The sequence below is a fragment of the Echeneis naucrates genome, chromosome 2 (genome assembly GCF_900963305.1).
Source record: "Echeneis naucrates chromosome 2, fEcheNa1.1, whole genome shotgun sequence".
In the NCBI taxonomy this organism is placed as follows: Eukaryota; Metazoa; Chordata; class Actinopteri; order Carangiformes; family Echeneidae; genus Echeneis; species Echeneis naucrates.
Window position 1 is genome coordinate 10,084,710 of NC_042512.1, and position 18,893 is coordinate 10,103,602.

The 18,893-nt window shown below is 42.0% G+C and overlaps 1 protein-coding gene across 1 annotated transcript; it reads right to left on the reverse strand.

Moving 5' to 3' along the window:
* Positions 1 to 4,450: 4,450 nt before the first annotated feature.
* On the reverse strand, positions 4,451 to 17,566 carry LOC115051488 (protein NLRC3-like; the record flags this gene model as incomplete). Its single annotated transcript, XM_029514892.1, has 11 exons — positions 17,290 to 17,566; positions 14,798 to 14,897; positions 13,042 to 13,215; positions 11,963 to 12,136; positions 11,696 to 11,818; positions 10,664 to 10,786; positions 10,241 to 10,476; positions 8,347 to 10,147; positions 7,735 to 7,908; positions 7,396 to 7,572; positions 4,451 to 4,616 (listed from the first exon to the last, which is right to left on the reverse strand). Coding segments are annotated over exons 3-11 (3,108 nt in total), but the record flags the coding sequence as incomplete, so codon positions are not given.
* Positions 17,567 to 18,893: the final 1,327 nt, after the last annotated feature.

Genomic DNA, 18,893 nt, shown 5'->3' on the forward strand with positions numbered 1-18,893 from the left:
TGAGGAGTTTGAAGGTTCACAGGAAACACTGAGTCTTTGCTCTGATACTGGATTTAAACAATATTACTGAAAGGAACATGAACTGAGTCCAACTCTACTGACCTCAGAGTCTCCAGTCTGAAGTCTGGACTCTTCACAAGATCACACAGATCCTTCAAGTCTGAATCCTTCAGCATGTTTCGACTCAGGTCCAGTTCTCTGAGATGGGAGGGGTTGGACTTCAGAGCTGACACCAGATAAAAACAGCTGATCGCTGACAAACTGCAGCTCTTCACTCTGAGTAAAGAATAAAAGATGTGACTTTAGGAAACAAAGTTCCTGTGAAAGTGTTCAATGTTTCATCAAGTCAACACATGATTCACAACATCTGGAACATTTTCACCTCATTCAGTGGTGACCACGTTTAACAAACGTGCTGAGTTTGGTCTGACTCTCTCAGTCAGTCTGCTTTTGTCACATGACTTTATAGTTGTGTTAGAAAGGGAAACCACTGAATATGAGGGGTGTGCCCAAAAAAAAAAAACAAAACATTCATAGAAGAATCAGAATCAGTTTAAAATGTCCAAAAACCAATTTTAAATAATAAAACAAACTTGGATGCTGTCTGACGTCACCACGTAGCCGGTTCTGGAAAATACACGTGGAATAATGGAGGAAAGAGAGATTCAACCGGCCCTGTCCTCGTTGCAGGCAAAGATTCTGACTCATTTTGGTTTTTACCAAATGCCCGGGAAGACCGAGCTTCACATGACTTATTTTATAGCTAGCTACTCAGCGTAGCAGTTGTGGTCCACACACATTTGAAAAGGCACTTAAACATTTCTCTGCCACAGTGACTGGATTAAACCAGAGAAGAGGAAAACAGACGTCAGCATGAAGATCCTCAGTGTGGATCAGTATAATATCAGCCTGATGTCTGCAGGTCAGAGTCACCACAACTGTAACATCATATTAATCTGAGAGCAGAAATAAAACATGAGTCTGACCTCAGAGTCTCCAGTCTGCAGTGAGGACTCTCCAGAAAACCACACAGATCCTTCAGTCCTGAATCCTTCAGGTCACTGTTGTGACTCAGGTCCAGCTCTCTGAGATGGGAGGGGTTGGACTTCAGAGCTGAGACCAGAGAAGAACAGCTGAGCTCTGACAACCTGCAGCTCATCAACCTGAGTAAAGAATAAAAGATGTGACTGAACCAACAGAGCCATGTTACATGTGGATGATGTCATTCTGTTGGCTAAGAAAGAAAAAATTTTCACATTATGCTGAACATTGTTCCAAAACGGTGCTGGAAGTGGAGACTAATGGAGAACCAAGACTGATTTGGGTTGGGAGCCCTCGAGTATCAGACATAAGAGACAAATGTTCCAGCTGTGGAACAGATCTGTGAAGCTGCCTGATCATAGAATTACTAAAAAGATATTTCATTCTGACACTTTGCATCACCATCCCTGGGCCAGTGAGCTGAAATTAATATTCTATATGAGTGATTTCTCTGATATTTTCATTCATAAATGATGTTGTGATATTACAGATATTATAAACAAACTGTTCCTAAAGCAGAGAGATAAACGGTCTCTGGATGTTTGGAGGAAGCCAAAATGAAGAACCTACTGTCTTAATAAGAACACTTACAGTGTGGAACCTTACATTAAGAATAAGTGAACTAAAAGACAAAGATCATTATGGACAGTTGTGTTCAGGAATACTTCCATTAGTCCCAGAAACAGGGAGCTTTAATGCCACACCTGAGGAAGACCTGATTTGTTCACTATGCAAACTGGATGAAGTAGAAAGTCATCCATTTTTTTTTTTTTTTGTTCTGCGTACGAGCACCTCAGAGGTGTTTTTGTTGGCTAAATGGTTTTATATTTAGGTTGACTTGTTTGATTTCGATGGTTCTGAGAAACACAAGTTTCTTTTTAGCAAAGAGACCCATGTGGTTGCTGATTTTAATTCCAATTCCAATATATAATATATTATGCAACATTATTACCTGAGAAAATGATAATAATGTCTCTGTGTATGTTTATATGCAGATATATGAGAGTTTATGTTGTTACAACAGCCACTGTATGATTAAATACATGTCTTATAAACACATGTGGGTTGGACATTTTTATGAAATGTATTGGTAATTTCAGTTCCTTACATTTGATCTACTTGGGATACCCCACTTCCCTTTTCCTCACCAGGATGTCAGATCCTTTTGGGCAGACCAGAGGGTGTGAAAACACACCTTTGGTTTGGGGGCGTTCCTCAACTATAAATGTTTAGCTCTCCCCATGCTTGGGGTCTTTCTTCATTTGTCCTGCTCGTGTGATGATTGACCTTTTCTTTGCAAAGAAAATAAAAACTTGTCGGGTGGAAAAAGTCTCTATTTCATTCTTCACCAGCAGCAGAGAATTTCCACAACAGAAATGATACACAAATGTGTCTACAGTAGTGGACTAACAATGGTCAGTGGAACTCCTCTAATGCGTTGTTGTCACAAGGAGCTTTGTGAACACTCCTACAGAGGTTAAATACCTGGGTCCAACTCCACTGTCTGTCAGACTAGTGAGGACTGATGAACTGATGAAGCCCCTGAGATAAGAGGCCAAACATCTTCTTAGACAAACAAAGTGCAGTTTCTTTCAATTCAACATGCAAATAAATAAATAAATGAAATGAACCACAAATCTGCATATTAACACACAAATATTCATGAATATATGATGTCCCCCTTTCAGAAATACAAGATTGATTGATAAACTGTGTGCAATTAAAATGTCATTTTTAAAATGAATAAAAATCAGTTTTCCAAAGTTACTTTCAAAACATTTAACAGTTTAAGTGTTAAAAACCTGAAGAGGATTTTCCCTCATAAATATAAACCTGTCTGCAGGTCAGAGTCACCACAACTGTAACATCATATTAATCTGAGAGCAGAAATAAAACATGAGTCTGACCTCAGAGTCTCCAGTCTGCAGTGAGGACTCTTCAGAAAACCACACAGATCCTTCAGTCCTGAGCCCTTCAGGTAGTTCAGACTCAGGTCCAGTTCTCTGAGATGGGAGGGGTTGGACTTCAGAACTGAGACCAGAGAAGAACAGCTGATCTCTGACAAACTGCATTTCTCCAACCTGAGTAAAGAATAAAAGATGTGACTTTAGGAGACAAAGTTCCTGCTTGAAAGTGTTCAATGTTTCATCATCTGTTCAGAGCTGAATGTTTAGAAAGTAGAAGTTTAGAAACTGAGAGCCAAACAGCTGAACCAACAGGAAGCAGCTTCACAACAGTCAAATAAAAACAGTGAGAAGATTTAATGAGAAAAATGAAACAACACTGAAAATAACCTGAACTGACTCAAACTGTCCACACTGTGATTTTAACACATCAGCTCAGCTCTGCTTATGAACAAGTCTCTTCATGGTCTAGCACCAAAGTAAATCTCTGACATGTTAGAGCCATATGAACCCTCTCGGGCTCTGAGAATCTCGGGGAGTGGTCTCCTGGTGGTGCCCAGAGTCAGGACTAAATATGGTGAGGTTGCATTCTAGTTTTATGCTGCTGAAGTCCTGAACAGTCTGTCAGAAGATGTGAGACTGCCCTCAACTTTGACAACCTTTAAATCCAGACTGAAAACAATTCTATTTAGGTGTCCATATGACAACTGAAAGGATTTTATCTGCGCTTTTTAAAATCTTAATTCATTCAATTATTACTTTTTTAATGATTTATGTAATGATTCTATCTACCTTCTTGTTCCTGTTTATCTGTATCTATAAAGCACTTTGAATTACCAGGGGTACGAATTGTGCTCTATAAATTAAACTTGCCTTGCCTAAATGGTTCGCATTTATATTGATTTCTTTGATTTGGATGAATCTGAGAAACATGAGTTCCTTTTCAGCAAAGGGACTCATGTAGTAGCTGAATTTATTTCCAAGGCTTCAGAAACACAGCTAAATCTTTTGATTGCTTACTTGTTGTTTTTAAATTATCATGTAACATTGTTACTTGAGGAAAGGATGATAATGTATCTGTGTATGTTTATATGCAGATATAAGAGGTTATGTTGTTACAACAGCCATTGTAAGATTAAATACATGTATTATAAAACTATGTGGGTTGGGCATTTTTGTGAAATGACATACAAATAAATAAATGAATGAAATGAATCACACACTAAAATCTGAAAATTAACATACAAATATTCATGAATATATGAATTCCCCTTTCAAAATACATGATTGATTAATAAATTATGTCCAATTCAAATGCAATTTCCAAATTATAAATAAAAATTGGTTTTCAAAAGTAATTTTGAAATATTTCACAGTTTAAATGTCTAAAACCTGAAGAGGATTTTCCCTCATAAATATAAACCTGTCTGCAGGTCAGAGTCACCACAACTGTCACATCATATTAATCTGAGAGCAGAAATAAAACATGAGTCTGACCTCAGAGTCTCCAGTCTGCAGTGAGGACTCTCCAGAAAACCACACAGATCCTTCAGTCCTGAATTCTTCAGGTTGTTCCATCTCAGGTCCAGCTCTCTGAGATGGGAGGGGTTGGACTTTAGAGCTGAGACCAGAGAAGAACAGCTGATCTCTGACAAACCGCAGTTCTTCAACCTGAGTAAAGAATAAAAGATGTGACTTTAGGAGACAAAGTTCCTGCTTGAAAGTCTTCAATGTTTCATCATCTGTTCATAGCTGAAGGTTTAGAAAGTAGAAGTTTAGAAAATGAAAGTCAAACAGCTGAACCAACAGGAAGCATCTTCACAACAGTCAAATACAAACAGTGACAAGATTTCATGAGAAAATGAAACAACACTGTAAAGAACCTGAACTGACTCAAACTGTCAACGTTGTCATTTGAACACATCAGAAATAACCAAACAGCAGAGTCAGCCAAACCTTATTTCTATCTCTGATTCTGCCACATATGAACTCCTGTATAACAATCTGAGCTCTGGCAGGTAAGTCCACTCTAAAACCAGTCAAACAGTCTACAAACAAGCTGCAGAAGCTCTACACAGAAAACCAAATTCATCATTTATCATCATTTTGAAGAAACATGAACAGTTGAATGTGGAAATCATATTTAAATATGCAGAATCTATTCTGATCTATACCATCTTTAAGAAATTTCAGGGATGGGAGGGGATATCAATCCGTAGAATCCTGAGACTGATATTTAACATAGCTGGGAGATCAGCGAGGCAGACGGAGCAAACATGTTTCCTGCAGCAGAGAGAGGAGGGCAACGGGGCAACTGCTCCCCCAGCAGACCAGCCCTTAGAGCCAATCCTTATCTTAGTGTGGAACCAAACCACTGCAGCTGATTGGACTAAAGCTTTGCTACACAATCACAGCAAAATGGATGTTTTCCTGGTATGTTTGGTTCAAAAATTCAGATTTCCCTCCACTCCACCCGCAGATATTCCCACACAGGTAATTCAGGTGTTTACAGGTGGAGAGTTAATTGTTTATTGTTGTTTAGGATCCCAACTAGCAACAGCATAGCTGCAGCTATTCTTCGAGTCCGCTCACATTTAAAGTAGTACAGTTCTTAGGATGACAAAATAAGAATAAAAATAAAATCCGACAACATATACACAAAACAAAACAAAAACAAATAATGTTTGAAAACAGCACCACAACCTTCCACAATTCACACTTAAAGTGTGGATCCGACCTTGAACAGGAACTGAACGCGGACATTGGCTGGACTCAGGCGCCCTCAGTAGGGGTCCCCGGTGACGTCACCCAGGTAATAAATATGCTTTGCAGCGCTCCGCCTTTGCTTTTTCCCAGTGCGCCAGTTGCAGTAAAGAACTGTCCCAGCTGTCCTCTCTACCAGATCGCCGAAGGGAGCAACCTCAAACGTTTGAATCCTTCCACCACAAAACCTGGGTCACAGTTTTCAACTGACGGGATGAGCGCAGACTGCTGTTTTGTTTTTTTTTTTCTGTTTTTATTACTCCTCGAACTCAGCGTGGACTGCCGCGCAATCAGCTGATCGCACGTGCTGCGAAGACCAGCACGCCAACTTTGTGATACCCAAAGCTAACAAAGTACATCGTCTTCTCCCGTGATCTTCCCCGCTGCCACTGAGGAACTCATCACGTCACCGTTGTCTGAGGAGCAACACGGACCGCTTGACCGCGCAGAGGAACACGCTGCAGACACATTTATCCAGAGTGATGTTATTTTGAATAATTGTTGCTATGAATAAATTCTGTTCCAATTTAATTCATCGTTTGTGATTATGGTGGCTGTAATTGTGATAAATCGCTGGATTCATAACAGTCAGCACTCGAATTCACTCCTTTTGTTACCCTTCTGAGACTGTATATTGATTTTTCTAGTTTGGACATTGGTCCCTGGTAACAGGGTGGTGCCCCCGAAATTTACTACTGATAGTAAACATTGTTAGAAATCAATCAGTTTTCATAATCATTCATATTAATCGCCAATCTCAAGGGAGGGAGAAAAGGAGAGAGAGAGAGAGAGAGAGAGAGAGAGAGAGAGAGAGAGAGAGAGAGAGAGAGAAAGAGAGAGAGAGAGAGAGAGAGAGAGAGAGAGGAGAGAGAGAGAGAGAGAGAGAGAGAGAGAGATCCGCTCCAAGTGTCCGCAACGCGTTCTATGGCTCAGTTGAGCGGTCCGTGTTGCTCCTCAGACGATCAAGGAAAACAATGTTCTTTGGTAGCTTTGGGTAGCAAAGTTGGCGTGGTGGTCTTCACAGAATGTGGAATCAGCTGATTGTGCAGAAGTCTGTGTGGGTTCGAGGAGAGGAGAGAAAAAAACAAAACAGGAAAACAGACAAACAAAAATCAAAGCAGTCTGCACTCGTGCCGCAAGTTGAAGACTGTGACCCAGGTTTTTGTGGTGGTAGGATCCAAACTGTTGATGTTGCTACCTTCGGTGATCCGGTCGCCAAGAAAAGCTGGAACAGCTCTGTACTACAACTAGTACCTGGGGAAAAAGCGGTGGTGGACGGTTGCCGTGGGTATTAACTGGGTGACGTCACTGGGGACCCCTGCTGAGGGCGCCTGAGTCCAGCCACTGTCTGCGTTCAGTTCCTGTTCAAACACGAATACACACTTCCAGTGTGGAGCATGGGGGTCGGGGTGCTGTTTTCAACCAGGCAGACAACTCTGGCCCAGGCTTCTGGAGGGACATGTAGGCCTCTCTATTGTTCTTTTCAGAGCACATGTGAGGTGATCCCAACATAGCTGTAACATAGTAACAGTTCTTGATATAATGCAGGAGGAGCCTTCGTTATAGACACATTTATAATGAATAGAGTAATATGTCACCAGTGACGGACTGGGAACAAAAAAACAGCCCAGGCATTTCATAATATTATCATATTAATCTGAGAGCAGAAATAAAACATGAGTCTGACCTCAGAGTCTCCAGTCTGCAGTGAGGACTCTCCAGAAAACCACACAGATCCTTCAGTCCTGAATCCTTCAGGTCATTGTTGTGACTCAGGTCCAGTTCTCTGAGATGGGAGGGGTTGGACTTCAGAGCTGAGACCAGAGAAGAACAGCTGATCTTTGACAATCTGCAGCTCTCCAACCTGAGTAAAGAATAGAAGATGACAATCAAATCATCACTAATCAATCAGAAATGTGTCCTCAATGATCTTTGTGTTATTGTGGGTCATCATCATGTCTCAACACACTTCATCCAAGCAAAAGCACAACACTCAAACTACAGCAGGTCCAGTCAGTGAACTGACCTCAGAGTCTCCAGTCCACAGTTTGGACTCTCCAGTCCAGCACACACCAGCTTCAGTCCTGAATCCTCTATGTGGTTCTGACTCAGGTCCAGGTCTCTCAGATGGGAGGGGTTGGACTTTAGAGCTGAGGCCACAACGTCACACTCAGTCTCTGAGAGTCCACAACCAACAAGTCTGTGACAAATATTGCAGACACATATCAGACAACATGTCGCTGTGACAGAGGAGACTACATATTCATATGGAGGGCTTGAGGACTCAAGACGCCCAGGACTTCCATCAGGTCCTCAGTCTGTCAGGGACCTGACCCAGTTCTGTCTCCTCTGAGGGACCATGAGGCCATGTTGACCTGAAAACATTTGACTGTCTACTGTTTTGATTTTCACTGACTTGAGCTCAGTGAACAGTGAAGCTGTGAAGATGATCAGTCACTGATACCTACTGATGTCATCAGTCTTTTGGATTTTCACTATAAACACAACTAAGTGAATATTTATCTCAGGCAGCATTTGAATTATCTGAAAACAAACAGCTGACAGTGAAACACCATCTGATTTAAAAATGTCTTCACTAACCCATCAGAAGGATTGATGAGAATGAGAGTGGACTCACCGAGCCTTCCTGCAGTTCCTCACAGCTGGGATCAGTCTCCGTCGTCCCTCCTCTGATGTGTTGTACTTCTTCAGGTCTAACTCATCCAGAATGTCCTCTGACATCTGTAGCATGTAGGCCAGACCTGAGCAGTGGATCAGGGAGAGTTTCTCCTCTGATCTGGTCTCTGACTTCAGGAACTCCTGGATCTCCTGATGAACTGAGTGATCCTTCAGCTCCATCAGACAGTGGAACATGTTGATGCTTCTGTCAGGAGACATTTTCATCCCCATCATTTCCTTCAGGTTGTTGATGGCTCTCTGGATGGTCTCTGGTTTGGTTTCTGTCTGACCCAGCAGACCTCCTAAGAGTCTCTGGTTGGACTGCAGAGAAAGACCGTGAAGGAAGCGGACAAACAGGTCCAGGTGACCATTTTTACTTTCAAGGGATTTCTCCAGGGCTGCCATCAGAAAGTCCTCCAGGGCTGAATGTTGTTGGTTTTTCCACATAAAGTCCTCTTCCAGGAAGTTGTCCAGGACCTCCTTTTTCCTGTTGGTGTGACAGTGGAACATGTAGACTGCAGCCAGAAACTCCTGAACACTCAGATGAACAAAGCAGTAGACTGTTTTCTGGAAGATCACACTCTCTGTTTTGAAGATCTCAGTACAGAGTCCTGAGTACACCGAGGCCTCTGTGACATCAAGACCACACTGCTCCAGGTCTTCTTGGTAGAACAGGATGTTCCCTTTCTCCAGATGTTCAAACGCTAGCCTCCCTAGCTTCAGAAGAACTTCCCCGTCAGCCTCCATCAGCTCCTGTAGACTTGTCTCATGTCCCTCATGGTACTTGATCCTCTTCCTCCTGGTCTGGACCAGCAGGAAGTGTGAGTACAGGTCAGTCATGGTCTGGGGCAGCTCTCCTTGCTGGTCTGTAGTCAACATGTGCTCCAGAACTGTAGCAATGATCCAGCAGAAAACTGGGACTTGACACATGATGTGAAGACTTTTGGACTTGTTGATGTGTGAGATGATTCTGTTGGACAGCTCTTCATCCGTGGACCTCCTCCTGAAGTACTCCTCCTGCTGGGCGTCAGTGAAGCCTCGGACTTCTGTTAGCCTGTCAACACATGAAGGAGGGATCTGACTGGCTGCTGCAGGTCTGGAAGTGATCCAGACCAGAGCCGAGGGAAGCAGATTCCCCTGGATGAGGTTTGTCAGCAGCTGGTGGACCGATGACTCCTGTGTGACGTCAGACACGACCTCCCTGTTGGTGAAGTCCAGTGAAAGTCTGCTTTCATCCAGGCCGTCCAGGATGAACAGAACTTTACAGGCAGACAGCTGCTCTGCTGTGACCTTCTGTAATGTTGGATAGAAAACATGAAGCAGCCTGAGAAGACTGTACTGCTGATCTCTGATCAGGTTCAGCTCCCTGAATGAAAGCAGAACCAGCAGACTGACATCCTGGTTCTCCAAGCCCTCTGCCCAGTCCAGACTGAACTTCTGCACAGAGAAAGTTTTTCCAACTCCAGCCACGCCGTTGGTCAGAACCAGTCTGATGGGACTCTGCTGGTCAGGTGAGACTTTAAAGATGTGGTGACATTTGATTGGAGCATCATGGAGGGTCTTCTTCTTTGAAGTTGTCTCCAGCTGCCTCACCTCATGTTGGGTATTCACCTCTTCACTCTGTCCCTCTGTGATGTAGAGCTCAGTGTAGATCCTGTTGAGGAGGGTTCCACTTCCTGTTCCTGTTCCTTCAGTCACATGTTGACATCTGGTCCTCAGACTGATCTTATGTTGATCTAAAACCTCCTGTAGAACACGATCTGCTGACAGAGAAGAGACAACGTCAGACTGAAGACAGAGAGTCTGAGGATCTGATGGAAAACTAAAGACGTCATCCAGAAGTTCAGTCTCACTCTTTTCAGGGCTGGTCTTTAGACCTGGTCTGGTTCTGGATCTGTGGAGATTAATATGTCCAAACAAGGGAGAGGACGAGTCTCCGGAAGAACCAGACTGGTCCCAGTGTGAGCTGCAGCACTGTCTCCAGACCCAGTGTCCACAGCTGGTAGAGACTGGATACTGGACGTCCTGACACAGAGCACAGTGGGACAGCTGCTGCTTTCCAAAGACATGTCTTTTCCTCTTCCTGTCTCTGTGAAAACATTTCTCGATAACTGAAATGATTTGACTGATGTTACAAAATGTTTGGGCAGAAAAAAAAATACATCATTAGTTTCTGGTGATAAAACCCAGAAGATCCATCTCAATGTCTTCCTGTATCTGCACCAACGATTCAGGATCATGAATATTCATCTATGAACTGAGTTTTATTCTCTTACTTTGTCTCTGATGATCCAGGTCTATTCCTGAACTTTGGCGGATTCCATTCTTTGGACCAGTCCGACTTCAGAGAAAGACAGGTTGATCCTGGATACTCCATCATTATGGGAAACACTGTCTGACTGAGGGAAGACAAAGAAGAAACAGGGCAGTTTGTTCCAAAGCTACACACCCAAAAATACCAAGAAAATCCAAACACAAAGAGTCCTTCCTTTTCACCATGGAGTCAGTCTGAGAGGGAAACTGACAGAAGACCAGAATCTCAGTCACACACATGAACACACAGAAAAATAAAGTCCAGTTTAGACGGTTTCATGTGTGTTATCCAGCTCGCCATCACATTGAGTCAAGCTGTCCATGGGGAGAACAGGAAGTACCTCACTTCACACTGTGTCCTCATTTTGTCTCAGTGTCTTTTTGTGGACAGAGCTTCATTAAAATTCTTCTTCCTCCACAGTGGACAGAACCCTAAATCAGCTGACGTCACTGATTATGTCTGAACACTGCTTCAGTCAGACTGAGTCACCTGATTGGTCACCTGACAGGTGGAGCTTTGAAACTTTGAAACGGTACTCAGCCTGTTTAACTGTGTGTTACTAACAGCCATCGTTTTGGTGAATTTCTGACTCTTCAATAATGGCACCATTAAGGAAGAGTTCCCAAGTGAGGGAATCTTTGAGTTAATGCCACCAAATAAAAAAAAAAAGTTGACTCAGTATCACACCAGCAATTGAATCAAAAGCAACTGGAGGTTTGTCAAAGACGTTTCGCCTCCTATTCAAGGGGCTTCATCAGTTCTCAACCCATCGATCTGACTAGTCCTCACTAGTCTGACAAAACGGTGGAGGTAGACCCAGGTATTTAACTTCTGTGGGAGTGTTCACACAGCTCCTTGTGACAATAGCCAATTAGTGGAGTTTCACTTTTTTAGAGTAAACACATCTCAAGATCCATCTCAATGTCTTCCTGTATCTGCACCAACGATTCAGGATCATGAATATTCATCTATGAACGGATTTTTATTCTCTTACTTTGTCTCTGATGATCCAGGTCTATTCCTGAACTTTGGCGGATTCCATTCTTTGGACCAGTCTGACTTCAGAGACAGACAGGTTGATCCTGGATACTCCATCATCCTGGGAAACACTGTCTGACTGAGGGAAGACAAAGAAGAAACAGGGCAATTTGTTCCAAAGTCAGTAAACACATCTCAAGATCCATCTCAATGTCTTCCTGTATCTGCACTAACGATTCAGGATTATGAATATTCATCTATGAACTGAGTTTTATTCTCTTACTTTGTCTCTGATGATCCAGGTCTATTCCTGAACTTTGGCGGATTCCATTCTTTGGACCAGTCCGACTTCAGAGACAGACAGGTTGATCCTGGAGACTCTGGTCTGGCCACCTCTTCCTGATCAAAGTACATCATCTTCTGGATGGAATCGGTATGAGAGGAAAACACTGTCTGACTGAGGGAAGACAAAGAAGAAACAGCACAGTTTGTTCCAAAGCTACACACCCAAAAATACCAAGAAAATCCAAACACAAAGAGTCCTTCCTTTTCACGATGGAGTCAGTCTGAGAGGGAAACTGACAGAAGACTAGAATCTCAGTCACACACATGAACACACAGAAAAATAAAGTCCAGTTTAGACGGTTTCATGTGTATTATCCAGCTCGCCATCACATTGAGTCAAGCTGTCCATGGGGAGAACAGGAAGTACCTCACTTCACACTGTGTCCTCATTTTGTCTCAGTGTCTTTTTGTGGACAGAGCTTCATTAAAACTCTTCTTCCTCCACAGTGGACAGAACCCTAAATCAGCTGACGTCACTGATTATGTCTGAACACTGCTTCAGTCAGACTGAGTCACCTGATTGGTCACCTGACAGGTGGAGCTTTGAAACTTTGGAGCGGTACTCAGCCTGTTTAACTGTGTTACTAACAGCCATCGTTTTGGTGAATTTCTGACTCTTCAATAATGGCACCATTAAGGAAGAGTTCCCAAGTGAGGGAATCTTTGAGTTAATGCCACCAAATTAAAAAAAAGTTGACTCAGTATCAAGCCAGCAATTGAATCAAAAGCAACTGGAGGTTTGTCAAAGACGTTTCGCCTCCTATTCAAGGGGCTTCATCAGTTCTCAACCCATCGATCTGACTAGTCCTCACTAGTCTGACAAAACGGTGGAGGTAGACCCAGGTATTTAACTTCTGTGGGAGTGTTCACGCAGCTCCTTGTGACAATAGCCAATTAGTGGAGTTTCACTTTTTTAGAGTAAACACATCTCAAGATCCATCTCAATGTCTTCCTGTATCTGCACTAACGATTCAGGATTATGAATATTCATCTATGAACTGGGTTTTATTCTCTTACTTTGTCTCTGATGATCCAGGTCTATTCCTGAACTTTGGCGGATTCCATTCTTTGGACCAGTCCGACTTCAGAGACAGACAGGTTGATCCTGGAGACTCTGGTCTGGCCACCTCTTCCTGATCAAAGTACATCATCTTCTGGATGGAATCGGTATGAGAGGAAAACACTGTCTGACTGAGGGAAGACAAAGAAGAAACAGCACAGTTTGTTCCAAAGCTACACACCCAAAAATACCAAGAAAATCCAAACACAAAGAGTCCTTCCTTTTCACGATGGAGTCAGTCTGGGAGGGAAACTGACAGAAGACTAGAATCTCAGTCACACACATGAACACACAGAAAAATTAAAGTCCAATTTAGACAGTTTCATGTGTATTATCCAGCTGAGTACCTCACTTCACACTGTGTCCTCATTTTGAACACAAAGTCAGCTGACGTCACGGATTATGTCTGAACACTGCTTCAGTCAGACTGAGTCAACTGATTGGTTTGATTTGTCTCTTCATTTTATTGTGCAGTGTCAACGGCTTTCTGTTTACCTCAGTTTAAAAATCAAAAAGCTCCTCAGTTTCTTATTCATATGCAATTTAGGTCCTGACTACTAAATTTTATTTTAACTATGTAAGCTATGTTTTTTCCTGAATTTTATCTTCCTGTACGGTAGAAGAAGGTGCTGCCTCCTACCTATCCTCACACTTATTCTTAGTTCACAGGTTGATTAGTTCTGAGGATCCTCCAACAATAAACGTGGTTACAATCAATCTGCTGCCAAAAGTAACATGAAAAGCTATGTTAGAAAGCACAATGTGATCACAGTGATCCTGTTAATCAGTAATTGGCAAATTCTCATATGCTGAAATCACTTCAAGTTGATCTACAGTCACTCTCCAGTTCCATGTGTTGAAGAAACATCTGAAGAGACGAAGCTGCTTGTTCTCCGTCGTCAGTCCTGGTGTCTAAGAGTGTACCATTAACAGCATGAGTTTAATTCACTCTGCCAAGTTCATCCAAGGCTTCAGACATGTTTGTTTTGTCATGCCTGAATAGAAAATGGCACACCCATTTAAAGAAATCAACTTATCCTTCATTATGGATAATGAATTTGTTCTGACCATTTAAATAATGGCAAATGGCAAATAATCAAAAGACTTGTCGTCTCTGCCCCTCTATTCTTTCTATGCACATCCTCTAAATTCTTTGTCTTCATAAAACTTGTGACTTTGATGAAAAAAAAAAAAGAGAAAAAAACAAAACGCTGGCTTGGATGCTGCATTCACGAAAACTCGGAACCCAGAATTCTATATTTGTACTCAGAAATTTCCGACTTCAGTTCATGCTGCAGGTTAATGAGTTTGGCATATTGCCACTGTTTGATGAACACTAAAATGTTTATTTTGGAAGCAGTAATTCCCATTGCAGTCATTTTTCCCAAGTTATAAGGAATGCAGCATCACCCACTGTTGGGGCTCTTCTTCCAAGACCCCCCACCGTGCTTCTGATTGGCTAGTGATGTTAGTTTGGTTGAGAGGGAAAGCTGCGTTACCCTCATTCCATTGGTAAGCCTACTCAATTGGCTCTTTGAACCTGACAATACCCCACATACACAAGTTGGTTATTTTTTTATTTATTTATTTTTTTTTTTTTAAATCGCAGTCCAACGACATTCACCGGAGATCCGGCACTGTGCCGGAATACTTTAAGCCCTGTAGATAAACATGTCTGCTGTTGTCAAAACAATGTGATCGCAGTGATCTCACCTGCTCAACTCACTTCAGGGCGACTTTCTGACACTTTCCAGCTTCATGTGAAGAGAAGAAGCTGCTTGTTCTCCCTCGTCAGTCCTGGTGTCTGTTTGATCTGAGGAAAAGTCACATCCTCATAACTTCAGAGTTCAATTGAAAACCATTCTAATCTGTGTTAGAAACCAAATCAGTGTTAGAGGACTCTAGGTTGTGGTTTAAATTTCATCAAGGCTCAGAAATTCACATTGTTGCAGCACATTTACATCTTCTTCTGCTGACAGTCAGAACATTGGAGGTGTTGTTGCTGAATTACACCGACTGTGTCATTCTGAGTTCAACCAACAGATAGAGCCATCAGAAATCTGTATTTATTCATTACAATATTATAATATATTCAATTCCAATTTCTACTATTTATATAACTTGGTAATTGTCTGAGAACAATATCATGCAATAAAGGGTAAAATTATGAAAAACATAAAAAAAATTTAAATGTCCGGCAGCTTTGGTCACTTAAGTGTTTGTTTTTTGTTTCAAACTTAAACCAACATCGCTTTTTTGTTGTCTTGAGTTTGGAACTGCACTTCCATGTTTTTTTGTTATCAGTACTAAAATGCAACAGAACGGAGACAATGCTTTCAAGAGACACAGACCTATACACAGACCTGTATGTATGTATGTATGTAATGTACATACATACATACATACATACATACATATATATACAGCTCATCTTGGATCTGGATCAATGTGGAACATTTTACATTAATGTTACTGAACCAGTTTTCTTCCTCATCACAGCAAACAACCATGATGTGATGACGTTCTACTATCTGCCTACTAGTACATGATAAAAACTGTTGGAACCTTTTACATTAAATTAGCCAAACTGTTTGTGCTGAACAAAACTGATCACATTAAAGTCCTGCCTTCTTATTGTTTCTATTTGTATTGGAGGAAAAATTAACCAAGAAAGTTGAAAGTCACACCTTACAAGTTCGGAGGCCTCGGGCCAGTCGACAAGGCCTGAGGAGCCTCCAGCAATAAAACTCAAGATGACAATCAATCTGCTGCCAAAAGTAATATAAAATATAAATCAACAAGCACAACTCGATCGCAGCAACCCATCTGATCATTTGATTCTCACCTGCTGAACTCTCTTCGGGTCAATTTACAAATTTTCCAGCTTTGTGTGTTCAGAAAACATGTCGCTCTTTCTTTACTTCCTCATTAAAGGAAACAAACAGGATGTGATAAAGTTCTACTGTCCACTAGATGGTGATAAAAACACAACCTCAATAGCTAGGTTTGCATTTGGTTTAGCTTTACTACAATACCCACAATCACTCGTTAATCACGCCCACTGGCCACTAACACCAATCACACTTGACTGGGCGGAGCCTGGAGACGTCACACCTTTCCTTTAACTCTTTCAGTTCTCCCTTCACAAACTGCGCAACAATGTTTACAACACCTTACGTTCAGCCTTACAGATCAAACATAGATTCATGCATGTTTTCAGAATAAAGCACACCCTGCATCTTTACCAAAATGAGAGAGTTTGCATTACAAAAGCCTTACGTTCAGGGGATAGAGCACTTTGGTTCTTTTCCTCAAAATATAAACGCCACAGGTTTATGGGAGAGCACAGAGCAGCTGTTTTGTTTATGCAAAATACATTTCAGAATTCAGTGTTGCGTCGGCATATGCAGTGTCAGCACAGACAGCTTTGCTTTATTCTGTGACAGAATCAACAGAAATTGTCAGGTTTTGAGCAACATTCAATTCATACTTTCCCACTGCGTTTCACTTCCTTTTCTTCTCAGAGGCACTCACTTCTCTTCAATCACACACACACACACACACACAGTCCGAGTCACGTTGTTTTATGTTTTCTTTTATATCCTAATTTTAAGGGCTTACCTGGCTCTTCTCCTGTAGTATTCGCAGGAGGAGAAGACCTCCGAAAACACTGAAATATTGTAGTCCGTTTGGGTTCGCTCTCTAACTTGAACGGCCGACTGATCAAATTCTGATAAACAAATAATTGCGCGGGGTTTGTCAGAGACGTTGCGGTTGCTCAGCAACAACAGGTCACAGGCCACATGGGACTGATCCCGCCCACAGGTCCAAAAATGAGCAACACAGAAGAGGAAAAGCAGCCACATGTTGCCTATCATCACGCATTTTTAAGATGATATATGGAAATCACCGGCCTCTTCTAGTGGATACACAGCATATCCTAGAATATCACCCAGACTGAAGCTCTTAAAACACACTTTTTACAGAATTTCCTGGCACCTCCACGTGCAGGTTTCACTTGTGACCCCGTGTCACCCGCCACTCTCCCCTTCAACAATTTTTTTTTTGTTTGTTTGTTTGTTTGTTTTCCTCCAATGGCCTCAAATCGGGGTTACACCAAATGGTCTCAACCATTGTGGATCCGCAAATAGCTGAGACTTTAGCCCCACAGCAAATACACTGATGTAGGTTGAAGTTTAACCTACCTCGTGCGCCAGTGAAGTTCAGTCTTTCATACGTCGCTGCAGGTAAATCTATACATTTTAAAATTTTGTTGCCTTTGCTATTTGTTTTTACATCAGTTCGACATCCAGTCCCTTCAAAGTCCAGAGATTCTGACAGCGACATAACAATAATAATAATAATAATAATGTTAACAGTCACCAGCCTCAGCCTTCAGCTTCCCTGCTTCTTCTCAGACCAGTTCAGACGAAGGTTGACAACCGGTTGCCAGATCTCGCGAGCAAAACAAGCAACCCGATCGAATGAAACAAGTCCAAAAAACGACTCGAAAAGTGACCTAAACCTAAACCCCAAATAAGCAGCCACACTTTAAAAAACGACCCCCCCCCCAAAAAAAAACCGCAACGCACATTTGCAAGCGACTTTACAGAACAACAAGCCCAAAGTGGCTTATAACGAGCGGACCTGGCAACCCTGGCTGGACTGTTTCTTATAAACCGCCGCAGTTACTGGAAGTCACGTGACGCTGGATGTGTGTGCGCGCGCGCGCGCGTGCTGTGTGTCCGTCATGGGTGTGTAGTTCCTCTGTTGTGGGTGTAACTGAAACGTATTTCCCTTCCACAGTTTTAGACATGTAACTCTTTGGAGTTGACTGTGCGTCCAAACCGAAAACCGAAGGACTGATTTAAGATGATGTAGCAGGAAGACGCAGCCTCACCGAGTCTCCATTCCAACTTGTGTCCGAAGTGTGGACTTCAAACTATAAACAGTGTTGGTGCAAAGAAGAAGGCCCAAGAAGTTACAGAAATCCAATACACTCTGCTTTGGGTTGAACAAACTGCACTGTGACATGTACAGCATGTCAAACTGAAATTGCACAAAGAAAATATGGGTTTCAACAAAAACACCAAACTTAACTGACTTCACTGTAAGAGGTGGTAACTGTTTTTTGGACTGTAGGCAGCTCTGCGTCTCTCTCCAGTAAGACCGCACTCAATCAAAATGAAAGAAGAACATGTTTTCATCCAAGCTTTCACTATCCCTTTCACAAAACACACAGATCTTCAGATCAAAATTAAACCCCAGTCTTAAGAATTTGTTTGTTGGGTAAATTTCATTTAAAAATTATAAGTTAAACCTTTTTTACATTCAGTGGGAGTGGAAATGAAATATAGTTGTTTTTTTCCCCTTCATCTTTACAGGTTCAAGTCCACTCCTTCAACATGGAGCTGTCTCAGTTCAGGGGAGACGCCAGAGTTCCTGATATCCTCTCCAGCCATTGATCTAACAGAAAGTGTAACAGCTTTTATCACTTTGTTATATTGCTTGACATTACATTGGATTTAATATTTTTCACAAACGTCCTCGTGTTGGAACAGGTCTCCACTGTCATCCGAAATGTGCCCATATTTCTTTTCTTAGAAATCCCGAAGGTGTCAGCGTTCATTTCTTTTTTTTTTTTTTTTTTTTTTTGGTTGGGCCTCCTGGTAAACAGTGGAATCCACAGAAATATGTTAAAAACTGGGTTCTCACAAGAAGCTCAGCTGCTCACACAGCCTGTCCAAAAAAGAAAAAAAACTTGACGATCAAACCAGTACCAGTCAATAGGGGAGCTATTTTGACTGCA